Raw genomic sequence first — 15,398 nt, forward strand, 5'->3', positions numbered from 1 at the left:
GAATATTTAACTATGTAAAGATGTGTTACATTTGTTTTTGTTGCATTTGTTTAATTATGAAAAGATGTGTGTCTATGTCACCTTGCCTGCCTAAAGCATCTGATTGGTTTAATAAAGAGCTGAATGGCCAATAGCTAGGGTTAGAGGCGAGGCTGGCAGAGAGAGAAAAAATAAAAGAAACCTAGGAAAGAGAGGAAGGAGGAGAGAAAGAGGGAGATGCCCAGGACCAACCAGCCAGCCAGCCAGTCAGAGACAACAGAAAAAGAAGATAAACGGGGGGTGGGGGGGTGGGGGGGGTTAAAAGCCCTGAGGCAAACAGTAGATAATGAAAAGGTTAATTTAAGTCCAAAGTGCTAGCCGGAAATGAGCCTAAGTTAGGCCAAGCATTCATAACTCCATAGCCTCCATGTCATGATTTGGGAGCTGGTTGGTGGCACAAAAGAAAACGCCTGGTATAACCCACGTTTATAAAAGAAACAGTGCTACAGCTTACATCACAAGCTGATCGTCACACACTAATGTGGGAGACTTCAAAACCCACTCTTGCCAATAGACAGGTCATCCAGCCAGAAACTAAGCAGAGAAACACTGGAGCTAACTGGCTATACATCAAATGAACCTAACAGACAGCTACAGAACATTTCGCCCAAACACAAAGGAACACACCTTCTTCCTAGCATCTCATGAACCTCTTCCAAAACTGACCACATACCTGCTCACAAAGCAAGTCTCAACAGAGACAAGAAACTGAAATAACTCCCTTACCTATCAGACTACCATGCATTAAAGCTGGATTTCAACAACAGCAGAAAGCCTACAAACTCACGGACACTGAACAACTCTACTGAATGAAAACTAAGTTAAGGCAAAGAAATTAAAGACTTATTAGAATTCAATGAAAATGAATGCACAACATAACCAAACTTACGGGACACAATGAAAGCAGTGCTAAGAGGTTCAAAGTTCATAGCACTAGGTGCCGATATAAAGAATTTGGAGAACTCTCTCACTAGCAATTTAACAGCACTCCTGAAAGCTCTAGAGCAAAAAGTAAGCTCATCCAGGAGGAGGAGCTAGCAGGAAATAATCAAACTGAGAGCTGAAATCAATAATATAGAAACAAAGAATACAAAGACTCAAAGAAACAAAGAGTTGGTTCTTTGCAAAAATCATTAATATAGACAAACCCTTATCCAAATTAACTAAAAAACTGAGAGGGAATATTCAAATTAACAAAATCAGAAACATGGGGGGGGGGGCTTACAACAGACACTGAGGAAATCCAAAAAAAAAAAAAATTAGGTCATACTTTAAAAACCTGTACTCCACAAAATTGGAAATTTTAAAATTAATGGATAATTTTCTCAATAGATCCCACTTACCTAAGCATCACAATCAGATAAACAGATCTATAACCCTAAGGAATAAATGCAGTCATTAAATGTCTCCCAACTGAAAGTGCAGAATTCTACAAGACTGTCAAAGAAGAACTAATACTAATACTCCTCACATTATTCCACAAAATAGAAATAAAAGGAACATTGCCAAATTAATTTATGAGGCAATAGTTACCCTGACTCCCAACCTACACAAACATTTAACAAAGAAGAATTACAAATCAATCTCCCTTATGAACATAGATGCAAAAATGCTCAATAAAATAATCGCAATCCACCCCCCAAAGGTTGGGCACTGGTGGCACACACCTTTAATCCCAGCACTTAAAAGGTAGAAGCAAGCGATCCCGTGAGTTGGAGACCAACCTGGTCTATAGAGCGAGTTCCAAGAACAACCAAAGAAATCCTTTTCTCAAAAAAACAAAACAATAAAAAGCCTCACAAACCAAATCCAAGAACACATCAAAAAGATCATCCATCATAACCAAGTTGGCTTCATCCTAGAGATGCAGAAATAATTCAACATTTAAAAAAAAAATCAGTCAGTGTAATCCACCATATAAACAAACTGAAAGGGGAAAAAAAATAGTACTTCAATTCTTAGCTAGAGCAATAAGACAACTGAAGGAGATCAAGGGAATACAAATTGGAAAGGAAGAAATCAAAGGATCATTATTTGCAGGTGATATGACAGTCTACATAAGTGACCCCAAAAATTCTATACCTGATTACTTTCAGTGAAGTGGCTGGATACAGAATAACTCACAAAACTCAACAGCCCTCCTATATAGAAATGATAGACTGAGAAATACATCGGGGCACAATACCCTTCAAATCAAATAATATAAAATATCTTGAGGTAACCACTAACCAAAGAAGTGAAAGATTTGTATGATAAGAACGTCAAGTCATTGAAGAAAGAAACTGGAAAAGATATCAGAAGATGGAAAGATATCCCATGCTTATGGATCAGTAGGGTCAATATAATAAAATATGTATAATAAAAATGGCATTTCTACCAAAAGCATTCCAACACAATTCTTTACAGACCTTGAAAGGACAAACTCTATGGAAAAACTGAAATCCCAGGATAGCCAAAACAACCGTGACAAGGAAAAGAACTACTAGACCATGCAGTGGTGGTACCTGCCTTTAATACCAGCACGCTTAACGGAAAATGCACCAACATAACACCCTGCGTGGGTGAGCAGAAAATCACAGAAAGATAAAAATAGGAAAATCGTGTGTTAAGGAAAGCCTATTTCACCTGTAGGCAAAACAGGAAAAGGACAAAGCCTGTTACAAAATGGGTAGGGAATATGTATGCATGTTCTCTCTCTCTCTCTCTCTCTCTCTCTCTCTCTCTCTCTCTCTCTCTCTCTCTCTCTCAATGCATGCAAACTAGCTTCTTGTGACAGTTTGCAGATCTCAGAACACCTGGCCATGGTGTTGCAGACTTTGTTTTTCGAGACAGGTCTTCTCTGTGAGACAGTCTTGGTTGTCCTGGAACTCATTCTGTAGACCAGGCTGGCCTCAAACCCACAAAGATCCTCCTGCCTCTGCCTCCTGAGTGCTGGGATAAAGGTGTGCACACCATCTTCTGGCCTGTGTTGCAGACTTTTAAGCAGAGGCAGGCAGATCTGTGAGCTCAAAGAACACAGCAAGTTCCAAGCAAGTCAAGACTACACAGTGAGACACTGCCTCCAATAAAACCCAACAACAAACAAATAAATAAATCAGCCTGCTTTTTTTCCCTCCCTAGTCTACATATACTCCCCAGAGCAGCATTTGAGAAGCAAAAAGTTCAATTTTTAAAAACCTAAGCCTGGAGAGATGGCTCAGAGGTTAAGAGCACTGGCTAATCTTCCAGATGTCCTGAGTTCAATTCCCAGCATCGACATGATGGCTCACTCCCACCTATAATGAGATCTGGAGCCCTCTTCTGGCCTGCAGGCAGACATGAAGGCAGAACAATTTGTACATAATAAATAAATAAAAATTTTTTTAAAGCAAAAACAAAAACTCTACCTTAACACAGAGATTTGTAGATAAGATTTATAGGCCTAGCAAAACTTGGTTCTTTTGCGGGGCTGTGGTGGCACACACCTTTAATCCCAGCACTCGGGAGGCAGAGGCAGGCAGATCTCTGTGAGTTCAAGGCCAGCCTGATATACAAGAGCTAGTTCCAGGAGAGGCACCAAAGCTACAGAGAAACCCTGTCTCAAAAAACAAAAATAAAAAAACCAAAAAAACAAATAAAAACGTAGACAATTTTGTGGAGTCAGTTCTCTCCTTCCACCTTTTTGTGGGCTCTGGGGGTGAAACTTGGATTGCCAGGCTTACAAGGAAGTACCTTTACTCACCAAGGTAAGCACTAAGCACATCGAGCAACTGAAAGGAAAAGGCAACGGGATCAGGAGTTCAAAGTCAACCAGAGCTACACAGCAAGTTCCTAGCCAGACTGAACTAACTACGTAAGACCCTGTCTTTCAAATAGAAGCAATTTTAAATATAAAAGATATCTTTACTTGCAAAAAAAGCAAAAATTAATGGCAATGTTCACTGGGACTCAATACACAAAACTCAAGGGGACAAAATAAAATCTCTCTGGCCACGAGTAAGGTTTAAAAGAATTCCAGGACAAGTGAGACTACAACTTCCCCCTTAGCTGTGCCTATTCTGCCCACATATGCTTGTAGCAGAACTTGGCTCTTTGCCCTTCCAGTGGGTTGTAGAAAAGACTAAACAAGAAACTCTATATGCATCTGTGACTGTTGGATTAGGCCCATCCATTTGGCTCCACCTAAGACCACTTTCTTGCCTTACAGGCAACAGGGGAGGTAACAAGTAGTTCTGGAGATGTATCTCAGAGAAAGGAGCTGTGAAATGTAAGCAGGCTGTGACAAACTTCCTGGTCTCAGCTTGGTTATGGCCAAAACAAGAACTAGGGGAGGTTGTTTCTATTAACTAGAGACATAAGGACCACTCAACATCACTGTGCTCCCTGGTGTCTGGACTTCCTCCAGAACCCATCAGGCTTTAGTGGATAACTGGTCTCTTTCTTTTATTGCTCTAGCCAATACTTACAACTGTACAGGCTGAGCTCTTAAAGAAGGTTTTATATTCTGTAGGTCACAAAGACCCTTCCAAACAACTCTACCTTATGAATATGCCCACTTACAAGCTGAAGAGCACAGAAAACCCCAACCCATGAGAATATGTTGCCAGTGCCAGGCAACAGCTGTGACTGATGACAGATAAGCCAGACACCTCATGCTAGTTCCACTGCAGTCCTGCTACAGTGACCCTAAAGCTGAACTCAGACATCAATCCTCTGAGCCAGACAAGCGACTCAACACTGACCAATTGGCAGCAAAGTGGTGTGAAAGAAAAGATTGCCCTACCTGCCCTATGTCTCTTGAGTCAGTATTTCAGTGGATAGTGTGCTGAGCCTTTGGGAGGCAGAGACAGATGGTGCAAATGAAGGCAAACCTGGTCTACAGGGTAAGTTCCAAGACAACCAGAACTACACAGTGAGACATGATAGTATCGTAAGTAACCCTCAAACAGACTGGCAATTTACTATCTACCTTTAGAATCTCCTTAAACAAGCTAGATGTGGTGCATGCTTGTTGTAACAGCAGGACTCAGGAGATGGTGGCAGGAAGATTACAAAATTGAGGTCAGCTAGGCTACACAGTAAAACCTTGTTTAAAAAAACAAAAAACTTTATCTCTATAAGTAACAGAAACAAAAAAGACAAGTAAAAATATTCCCAAAGACAACCAACGAAAGTCTTCTTGAATGACCCCGAGAGATTTCCCCCTCGGAGAAGAACTTGTGCTGAAGGAATACACGACAGCTACATGGAGCAGAGATACTAGGTAGCCAGTTCCAAAGCAGATGACATACACTGAGCTTGCCTACATAACTCAGAGACGGCTCACTCCTGAGACAGGATCTTGCTGCGCAGTCCTCTAATCTAACTCATTATGAGCTTAACTGGCTGAGACAATGCTCAGGGTGAGGTCCTAGAGAGGTAGAATTTGCACTAAACATAGGATTGATGCAAAGTATGAAGCAACTTTCATAAGTATGAGTTCTATCCACTGAGAGGCAAAGCCTAGGATTAAGGCCTAAACAATTCTCAGGATTTGGGGGAATTTGCAGCTAGCAAAGGATCATCAGGGTGTGTGGCCATGCCACGCCAGCACTCCAGGTAACCAGGCATCATTCGCCCTTTCTCTGAAGAAAGCAGGCCTGCACGTGCACGCCCTCTTCTGGCATACAGGCATACATGCAGACAGAACACTGTATACGTAATAAATAAAAAAGATAGCTCCTAGGCCGGGCGATGGTGGCACACGCCTTTAATTCCAACACTCGGGAGGCAGAGGCAGGTGAATCTCTGTGAGTTTGAGGCCAGCCTGGTCTACAAGAGTGAGTTCCAGGACAGGCTCCAAAGACACACAGAGAAACCGTGTCTCAAAAAACAAAAACAAAACAAAACAAAACCCCTCAACCAGATACCTGATGGAGGGAAATGAGAAAGAATCCCAAGCACCTCAGGAAGCTAGTCAACCGAGAACTGCCCACATTCCAGAAGCAACCCGTACCCCACCTTCAACCATCATCACTAAAGACCACTGTGACCACTGTCACCAGTGTTGCCTATGTCCCTTTAGGATGCTCCAGACCTTCCCTACCCTGTGTCATCCTTGCCCCAGCTCAGAACTAGCCTCTCGCCCACCCCCCAGCAAATATCTGATTTCTGCAGCATTCTTGGCCTCCGATCACCACAATGCCCCTTTTGTGCTCTAACCAGAGAGGAGCTATCAAACCCACGAGGGAGTTCTTTCACAGCTTCACACAGAGTGAGACACCAACATACGACTCAAGTAGCAAGTGTCTGCAGTCTGGTGTGTTTGGGAGGCTGACATAAAGGGTTTACTTGAGCCCAGGAATTTGAGGTCAATCTTAGCAACATAGTAAGAATGTCTTAAAAATAGTTGGGCAGTAGTGGTGCATGCCTTTAATCCCAGCACCCGGGGCAGACATAGGTCTCTGAGTTCAAAGCCAGCCTGGTTTACAAACGGAGTTCCAGGAGTCAGGGCTTTCACAGAGTAATCCTGTCTCAAAAAAAATATTAAAAATAGAAAGCAGTGAACAAAGCTTGGCAAGTATCATCTCTTCTAACACCTTACCTCACATTCTGAGTGGGATTCCACCTTTCAGAGGGCAGTTCTCCACTTTGTGGGTCATCTACAGGCGGATGAAGAATTGAAATGCATACATCTCCATTCTACAAAACAACAATACGACATTCAGTAAATATGTAAAAAACCGATGTAAGCAAGGTGCGGTGACACACATCTGCAACCCCAGTACTCAGACTGAGGCAATAGGATCTCAATTACAAGGCCAGTCAAACCTAGTCCGTGTACACACACACACACACACACACCTGTAATAAAGGCCAGGCATGATGGTACATGCCTTTAATCCCAGTACTTGATAGGCAGAGGCAGGCAAATCTATGCGTTTGAAGTTAGCCTGGTCTACATAGCAAATTCCAAACCAGCTAGTGCCTCACAGTAAGAAGCTGTCTTTAATAACACAAACAAAAACAACAACAACAACAAAAAACCCCACCAAAACATGCGATGAATAAGGCACATAATTTTTTTGCTAAAAAGTTTGTTTCTTTTTATTATGGGAAAACCAGTTCTCCATGGTGAAGTTGAAGAGAACTAAATAGGATAAACATTCACCAGGACCATGTTCGGTGGCACATGCCTATAATAATCACAACACTCAATGAGGTAAGAAGCAAGAGGATCACTCCAAGTTTGAGGCAGCCTGATCTACATACTTGTCAAGTTCCAGGTCATCCAGGGCTGTGTAGCAGGGCTGACCTTGAACTCAGAGATCCACCTACCTCTGCCTCCAGAGTACTGGGGTCAATGGTGAGTGCCGAATCATTTGTTTTTTTAAGAATCAAAACTGGGAAATAAACTGTCGGAGAGCTGGCTGAGAGGATTGGAGCGCCGCCCCGCAGAGCCCGAGGTCGCCCGTTCGAGTCCCAGGTAAGGTAAGTCTGTACTGTGTGTTGTGTTGGAATGTGTCTGTTTCTCTGTGTATGAATGTCTCTGTCTCTGTGCTGTCTGTGCGCTGTGTGAATGACGTCTGTATGCATAATTAATTCGAAAAAAACCTGGGAGATAAGAGTTAAAAACCTTTTTGAATTTAGCTGGGTGGTGGTGGTACACACCATTAATGCCAGCACTTGGGAGGCAGAGGCAAGCGGATCTCTGTGAGTTCGAGGCCAGCCTAGTCTACAGAGCGCATGCTAGGACAGCTAGGGCTGTTGCACAGAGAAACCCCGTCTCTTAAAAAAAAATTAACTTTGCTGTGTATTATAATGTGCAAAATTGCTATGTTCGTCATCAAAAAGAGTCAGGGAAGGGAGGCAGGTGCTGACGCAGAGGCCATGGAAGGGTGCTGCTTACTGGTTTGCTTCCCATAGCTTGCTCAGCCTGCTTTCTTATGGAACACCAGTCCAGGGAAGGCACCACACACAATTAAGAAAAGCCCTACAAGGTTCCCTACAAACCAATCTTCTGGTGACATTTTCTCAATTGAGGCTTCCTAGCTTGTATTAATCCTAACATACAACTAGCCCACATGGTGTATGTGTCTGCATGTACACAGGAGTGCAAGTGCCTAAGGAAACCTATCCCACCAGAGTCTAGAGTTATAGGGTCATGAGCATCCTGACTTAGGAACTGAACTTGAGTCCTCTGCCAAAGCAGTATGTGCTCTTAGCCACTAAGCCAAGCTCTCCAGACCCACCTTTAAAGAATTATTTAATTTAAAAAAAAATGCTTTTCTTTTTTTTGTTTGTTTTTCAAGACAAAGTTTCTCTGTGTAACCCTGCCTGTCCTGGAACTTGCTCTGTAGACCAGGCTGGCCTCAAAATCCACCTGCCTCTGCCTTCTGAGTGCTGGGATTAAAGGTGTGCACCACCCCTGCTCAGCTTAAATAAAATTTTAATATGATTTTTGTTTTTATTTCCAGCACCTTTTAAAAAAAAAGATTTGCTTATTTTTATGTGACTGGTGTTCTGCCTGCATGCATGTCTGGGTGAGAGTGCTGGATTCCCGGAACTGGAGTTACAGGCAGTTATGAGCGGCCACATGGTTGTTGGGAATTGAACCGAGGTTCTCTATAAGAGCAGACATAAGGGCTCTTAACCCGCCGGGCGGTGGTGGCGCACACCTTTAATCCCAGCACTCGGGAGGCGGAGGCAGGCGGATCTCTGTGAGTTCGAGGCCAGCCTGGTCTAGAAAAGCTAGTTCCAGGACAGGAACCAAAAGCTACCGAAAAAAAAGGGGGGGGGGCTCTTAACCCCTAAGCCATCTCTCTAGACTCCTCCAAAACATTTTTTTTTTATTTTCGAGACAGGGTTTCTCCGTAGCTTTTTGGTTTCTATCCTGAAACTAGCTCTTCTAGACCAGGCTGGCCTCGAACTCACAGAGATCCGCCTGCCTCTGCCTCCTGAGTGCTGGCATTAAAGGTGTGTGCCACCACCACCCGGCTCTCCAAAACATTTTTAAAGAATTTTAGGGGCTGGAGGAAGGTAAAGAGGCTATTTGCTCTCCAGAGGACCAAGGTTCAATTCCCAGCACCCACATGGCAGTTCACAACCATATGTAACTCCAGTTCCATGGAATCGAAGACCTTCTCCCAGCCTCCTCAGGTACCAGGCATGCACATGAGACATAGAGATACCCATGTAGGCAAAATACCATACATACTTTTATTTTGTTTATTTTTTGAGTCAGGGTTTCTTTGTGTAGCCCTAGCTGTCCTGGAACTCACTCTGTAAACCAGGCTGGCCTCAAAAAAACTCGGAGAGCAGCCTGTCTCTACCTCCAAAGTGCTAAGATTAAAGGCGTAAAAGTAACAAATAGTATATTCTAAAGCTAAATTACAATTGGATATCAAAGAAAGGTAGACAATAGAACACAGTAAGAAAGAATGTATATGTAGAATATCAAAAAAGACAAGAGGCTTTGTGGTTGTGAAAGCTTTTACATAGACCTCTAATACTGAGTAAATTTCATAAATTTTGACGTGTCTGTCTAGAAAAATAAATCCACATCATAAGCATTAGAACAGGAGCTGGGGAAATGGCTTAGTTGGCAGTGTTTGTTCCACAAGCATAAGGACCTGAATTGAACCCCCAGCACCACATAAAGAGATGGGAACAGTGGAGTGCGCTCATAATCTCAGCAGAGATGCTGCCTTGGGCTACCTATGGGCTCCAGGTTCCAGAGTGAGATCTTGTATCAAAAGAAACAAAGGAAATGGCTCCTGAGGAACGACACCCAAGATTGATCACTGGCCTTGGTTTAATAACACATGCAATCACAAATACGTGCACCCATACACAACAAATAAATATGTAAAAAAAATCAATACCTGGTAAATATTCCTGGCTACTTCTTTCTGTTTTCTATTACTACTCCAAAAATCACCACAGCATGACAAAATAAGACCTGTTCACCAACATGGTGCCAAAAGCAAAAAAGGAAGCTCTTGCTCCTCCGCCCAAAGCTGCAGCCAAAGCAAAGGCCAAGAAGGCAGTGCTGAAAGGCACCCACAGCCACAAAAGGAAGACCCACACATCACCCACCTTCCGGCAGCCCAAGATCCTTGAAAAAGCGCACCCAGGAGAAACACTTTGACCACTATGCCATCATACAATGCCCCGACCACTGAGTCAGCCATGAAGAAAACAGAAGACAACACACTTTTGCTCGCTGTGGGTGTCATGGCCAGCAAGCTGCAGATCACACAGGCTGTGAAGCCATGACACTGATGTGGCCAAAGTCAACAGCCACAGAAGGCCTGAGAGAAGGCGTACGTTCAGTTGGCTCCTGATTATGATGCTCCAGATGTTGCCAACAAAACTGGGATCAACTAAACTAAGTCCAGCTGGCTAATTCTGACAGTTGAAGATCAAAGTGTTGGCACCCCCTTCCCTATACTAGAAACTACTCTTGGGCCAGGAAGAAGGCTCAGGGGAACTTAAAACTCTTCAACAAGGAAATGGAGACACCAAAATGGTTGAAAGAAAAAAGAATTCGAAGATCTAGTTTTTAAAAAGATCAATGATCCCAATGACTACTCAAATAAATAGCTGAAGACATTATTCAAAACTTAGATAAGTGGGGCTGGAGAGATGGCTCAGCGGGTAAAGAGCACTGACTGCTCTTCCAGAGGTCCTGAGTTCAATTCCCAGCAACCACATGGTGGCTCACAACCACCTATAATGAGATCGGGTGCCCTCTTCTGGCCTACAGGCAGGATAAATAAATAAATCTTTAAAAAAAAAAAAAAACTTGGATAAGCATTGTGACCTTAGAACTCATGCCCTGCCAACCTTCTGTGCTCCTTTACATCTCTCAACTCCCATTTGAGAAGCTCCTATTTGCAGTAGATGGTGATTACCACAGAAAACCACAGCTGGCCAAGGTGCAGAAAATAAGAGACTACGAAATGCTCACCCCTAAAGGAAACACATACCTCCCCACCAGCACCCTCAGACATGAAAGTAAAAATAGAGTAGGAAGTGGCAGAGCCAGAGCTGGGTAACTACAACGGCACAGCAGAGAAGCTGTACACGTCAGCTTCAGCACATCAGAGCACTGGCTGCTCTTCCCAAGAATGAGGTTCAATTCTCAGCACCACTCACACGGTAGCTAACAACTCTCTGTAACCCCAAGATCTGACCTTCACACAGACATACATTCAGGCAAAATACCAATGCACAAAAAATAAAGTTAAAAAAAATTTCACTGGGGCTGGAGAGATGGCTCTGAGGTTAAGAGCATTTCCTGCTCTTTCAAAGGTCCTGAGTTCAATTCCCAGTAACCACATGGTGGTTCACAACCATCTATAATGGGGTCTGGTGCCCTCTTCTGGCCTGCAGGCATACATACAGACAGAATATTGTATACATAATAAATAAATATTTTTTTAAAAAATTTCACTAAAACATCACAAATGAAGTGACCTAGGCAGAAAGTTAACATCAGGGACTAAAGACAAGATTGAGAAATTAGTACGTTCAGTTATCAACTAAAACAAACAAACAAACAACAAAAACAAAACAAAAAAAGACTTCGGGAAATCACTAACTATGCAGGAGGCAACTGAGACACAGACTAGAGGTCCACAAAGTCTTTCCCAGGGAATAACATATCAGTGAATTGTCATCCCATAACAAATGGTCTGCCCTGAAAACATACACACAAGTAACATTATAGAGACTGAGCCAGTTGGATTTACATATGTAGGGATATATGTGTATATATACATACTTATATGCACATATCAACAACTAATGAAAAAAATGTCATGAAATTGAAAGAGAACAAGGAGAGGCATATGGGGCGTGGGGAGGGAGAAGACAATGGGGAAATATAACTAAGTTATATATAATCTCACACACTTTTAAAAATATATAATACAACTAATTTTGGGTGGGGGGGAAGAGGGTATCACTATGTAGCCCTAGGTGTACTAAAGCTTGCTATGTAGAACAGGCTGTCCTCAAACTTGCATATATCTGCCTGCCTCTGCCTACTAAGTATTGGGATTAAAGCCATGATCTACCACACCCAGCAAGCAAATATCTAATAATAATAATAATAGGGAGATATGGCTTCTTCATAGGACCCAAGTTCAGTTCCAGGCACCCATAACAGGCAGCTCACAACCACTTTTTTTTTTTTTGCTTTTTTTTTTTTTTCGAGACAGGGTCTCTCTGTGGTTTTGGAGCCTGTCCTGGAACTAGCTCTTGTAGACCAGGCTGGTCTTGAACTCACAGAGATCCGCCTGCCTCCGCCTCCCAAGTGCTGGGATTAAAGGCGTGCGCCACCACCGCCTGGCTAACTTCTCACAACCACTTGTAGCTCCAGTTCCAGCAGATTTGACATCCTCTTTCGTCTTCTTCAAGCACCTGCAAGAGCTTGCTCTCTCCCCTCTCTCTCTCTCTCTGTCACACACACACACACACACACACATATTCTTTTTTTTTTTTTGGTTTTCCGAGACAGGGTTTCTCTGTGGTTTTGGAGCCTGTCCTGGAACTAGCTCTTGTAGACCAGGCTGGTCTCGAACTCACAGAGATCCACCTGCCTCTGCCTCCCGAGTGCTGGGATTAAAGGCGTGCGCCACCACCGCCCGGCCACACACATTCTTTTAATTTTATTTTTATGTGTTTATCTGTGCACTATGCATGTGCAGTGCCCACAGAAGCCATAAGAGAACCTACCACCATTCCTAGGACTGGAGTTACAGGTGGTTGTGAGCTACCAGGTTGATGCTGGGAATTGAATCCAGGTCCTCTGGAAGAACAGCACATGCTCTTAATCGCTGAGCATCTCTCCAGATCCAGAAATAGACAGGCAGGCAGGCAGGCAGGCAGACACAGAGTGCTTGCTGGTAAAAAGCCTGTGGCTGAGGCAGTTCTGAGTTCTCATAAGGAAGCTACTGTGCTGCCTTGTTAAGTGGACATGATACCTGCCCAGCTAGCTGCCTCCCAGGAAACCATGGTTCCGTCACAAGACTAGTACTGCAGTGCTCTCTCTACAGCGGACAATGGCTCAGGAGGAGTCAAAGTGCAGAGAGGAAGTGAGAAGTGACAGCTCAGTCACAACAGGACACCACAGGAGGGCCAGCAAGGCTCTAGATTAGAGACCAGACACAACATGGCAGGTGCTCCCTTGAATTCACATGAGCTATGAATGCCTTCGTAATCCCTGCACAAGACTGTCTGCCAACATCCTGCCATGAAAGGGGAGGCGGTCACGAGGTCCCATCCTTCCTTGAGGAGGAAAAGACAGTTTCTTGAATGGTAAAGCCACCCATAAGATGCCCAGACTCATGTCAGCAACCACATGAACTCATTTACTACAAAAGGTAATAAAGTAGAAAGAGGACCAGCTGGGAAGAAAAACAGAATTAATGAGAATGGAAGTGGGGCAAAAGGGAGTAATGAAAAGGAATATAAATCAAAATTATGTGCATGTATAAAAATATCATAATAAAATCCATTATAGTTAATAAATACTACTTTTTTTTTTTGAGACAGGGTCTCTTGATCCTAAAACTCAAAGATCTAACACTCCCGCGCTTTTCCTTGGTTTTTAGAGACAGGATTTCTGTGTAGCCCTGGCTGTCCTGGAACTTGCTCTGGCCTCAAACTCAAATACCCACCTGTCTCTGCCTCCAAAGTGCTGGGGTTAAAATCATGTGCCACAGCTGTAAATAAATAAATATTTCTCTCTCTGTCTTTCTCTCTGTCTCTCTCTCTCTTTTTAGTTTTTCAAGACATGGTTTCCTGTGTAGCCTTGGCTGTCCTGGAACTGACTCTGTAGACCAGACTTGCCTCAAACTCAAGAGAGAGCCACCTGCCTCTGCCTCCTGAGTACTGGGATTAAAGGTGTGCGCTGCCACTGCCCAGTTCCAGATCTACTGTTCTACAGGCAAAACCTTATCCCTTAAATTTTTTTTAGATGAATTTAACTTACTAAATTAAACTTTTCTGTTGCTTTTTGAGATGGGGGTCTTGTCATGTATAGCCTAGAGTTCTACGTATACTAGGTTGACCTGGAAAGTGAGAGCCACCTGTCTCTGCCTTTAAAGGCCTGTCATCATGGCTGACTAAATCAAATTTTTATATGAATAACTGGTTTGGGCATGATGGCATACATCTACAATCCCAACACTTGGAAGGTAGAATTAGGTTCATGGCTAGCCTAGTTTGCATAGTGAAATACAGATCTGTCTGCCAAGGCTATAAAGAATAAAACTGGCCAGCCTGGTCTACAAGAGCTAGCTCCAGGGTAGGCTCCAAAAAATAAAGGGAAAAAGGAAAAGGAAAAAGAAAAAAAGATAGAAAAAACCCACACAGCTTAGTCGTCTGCCACAGTCTGCAGTCACTACCAGCTGGCTTTCTGATTTAATGCCTTATATATTCTGAACCTTTAATATAAATGGAATCATACAATATACAGCCGTTTTCTGACTTAGTCAAATGTTTCAGAGTTCCCTCTGCCCTCCATGGATGCAGTGAGAGTGTGTCCACAGCGCTGCTCTCCACACTGTGAGCTTCTTCTCCCTTGTTAGACACGAGGCCTTTTTCCTAACAGCACACGCACCACTGTGCATTAGTCAAGTCTCACTCCGTGTCTCATTTGAACTGAGCTCATTCGTTGTCAGGGTCTCTTTCTATTCTCCGAGCCTGCCTAGTCTGGCCTCAAACCCCTGGGCTTTGGCAATCCTCCTGCTCGGCCTCCTAACACACACTTGTGGCTAACTTTGCCTACTTTTCAATTAGGTTAATCCTTTTAAAATCCTGTGGGTTTTTTTTTTTAATTCTTTAAAGAACTTTACAGACCAAGCTGGCTTCAAATGCAAGAATTCTCCTGCCTCTGACTTTTGAGTATAGTTCTGAGCAAGTTTTCAACAATTTTTTATGAGGTAGAAATACAGCATCTTTTTCTCTTTTTTTTCCTGAGACAGGGTCCTGGCTGTCCTAAAACTCACTTTGTAGACAAAATTGGCCTCAAACTCACTGAGATCCACCTGCCTCTGTCTCCCAAGTGCTGGCATTAAAGGTGTGCACACCACTGTCTGGCCAATATCATTTTTTTGTGTGTGGAAATCCAACTATTAAAAAAAAAAGAAATCCAACTATTAATGAGACCATTACTTCCCACTTGTGCTAATTTTTATGTCAACTTCACAGACTAGGATCATTTGGGAAGTGGGAACCTTAATTGAGAAAATGCCTCTATTGAATTATCTGTGGACAAATACTTGGGACATTTCTTAACCACTGATTGATGAGGATGTGCAGTGGTCCTGAGCTGTATAAGAGAGCAGGCTGAGCAAGTCATGAGGAGTAAGCCAGAAGGCAGACAGACT

General features: G+C 43.1%; 1 protein-coding gene across 1 annotated transcript in view; it reads right to left on the minus strand.

The window, feature by feature from the left end:
- Positions 1-15,398, minus strand: part of Ube2r2 (ubiquitin conjugating enzyme E2 R2) — a 75,660-nt gene that overhangs the window by 5,118 nt on the left and 55,144 nt on the right. The window contains exon 3 of the mRNA XM_075967492.1: positions 6,602-6,699. Within this exon, the coding sequence (XP_075823607.1) occupies positions 6,602-6,699 (98 nt within the window). The remainder of the gene's footprint in view (positions 1-6,601; positions 6,700-15,398) is intronic.

This window comes from Microtus pennsylvanicus, chromosome 3 (genome assembly GCF_037038515.1).
Source record: "Microtus pennsylvanicus isolate mMicPen1 chromosome 3, mMicPen1.hap1, whole genome shotgun sequence".
In the NCBI taxonomy this organism is placed as follows: domain Eukaryota; kingdom Metazoa; phylum Chordata; class Mammalia; order Rodentia; family Cricetidae; genus Microtus; species Microtus pennsylvanicus.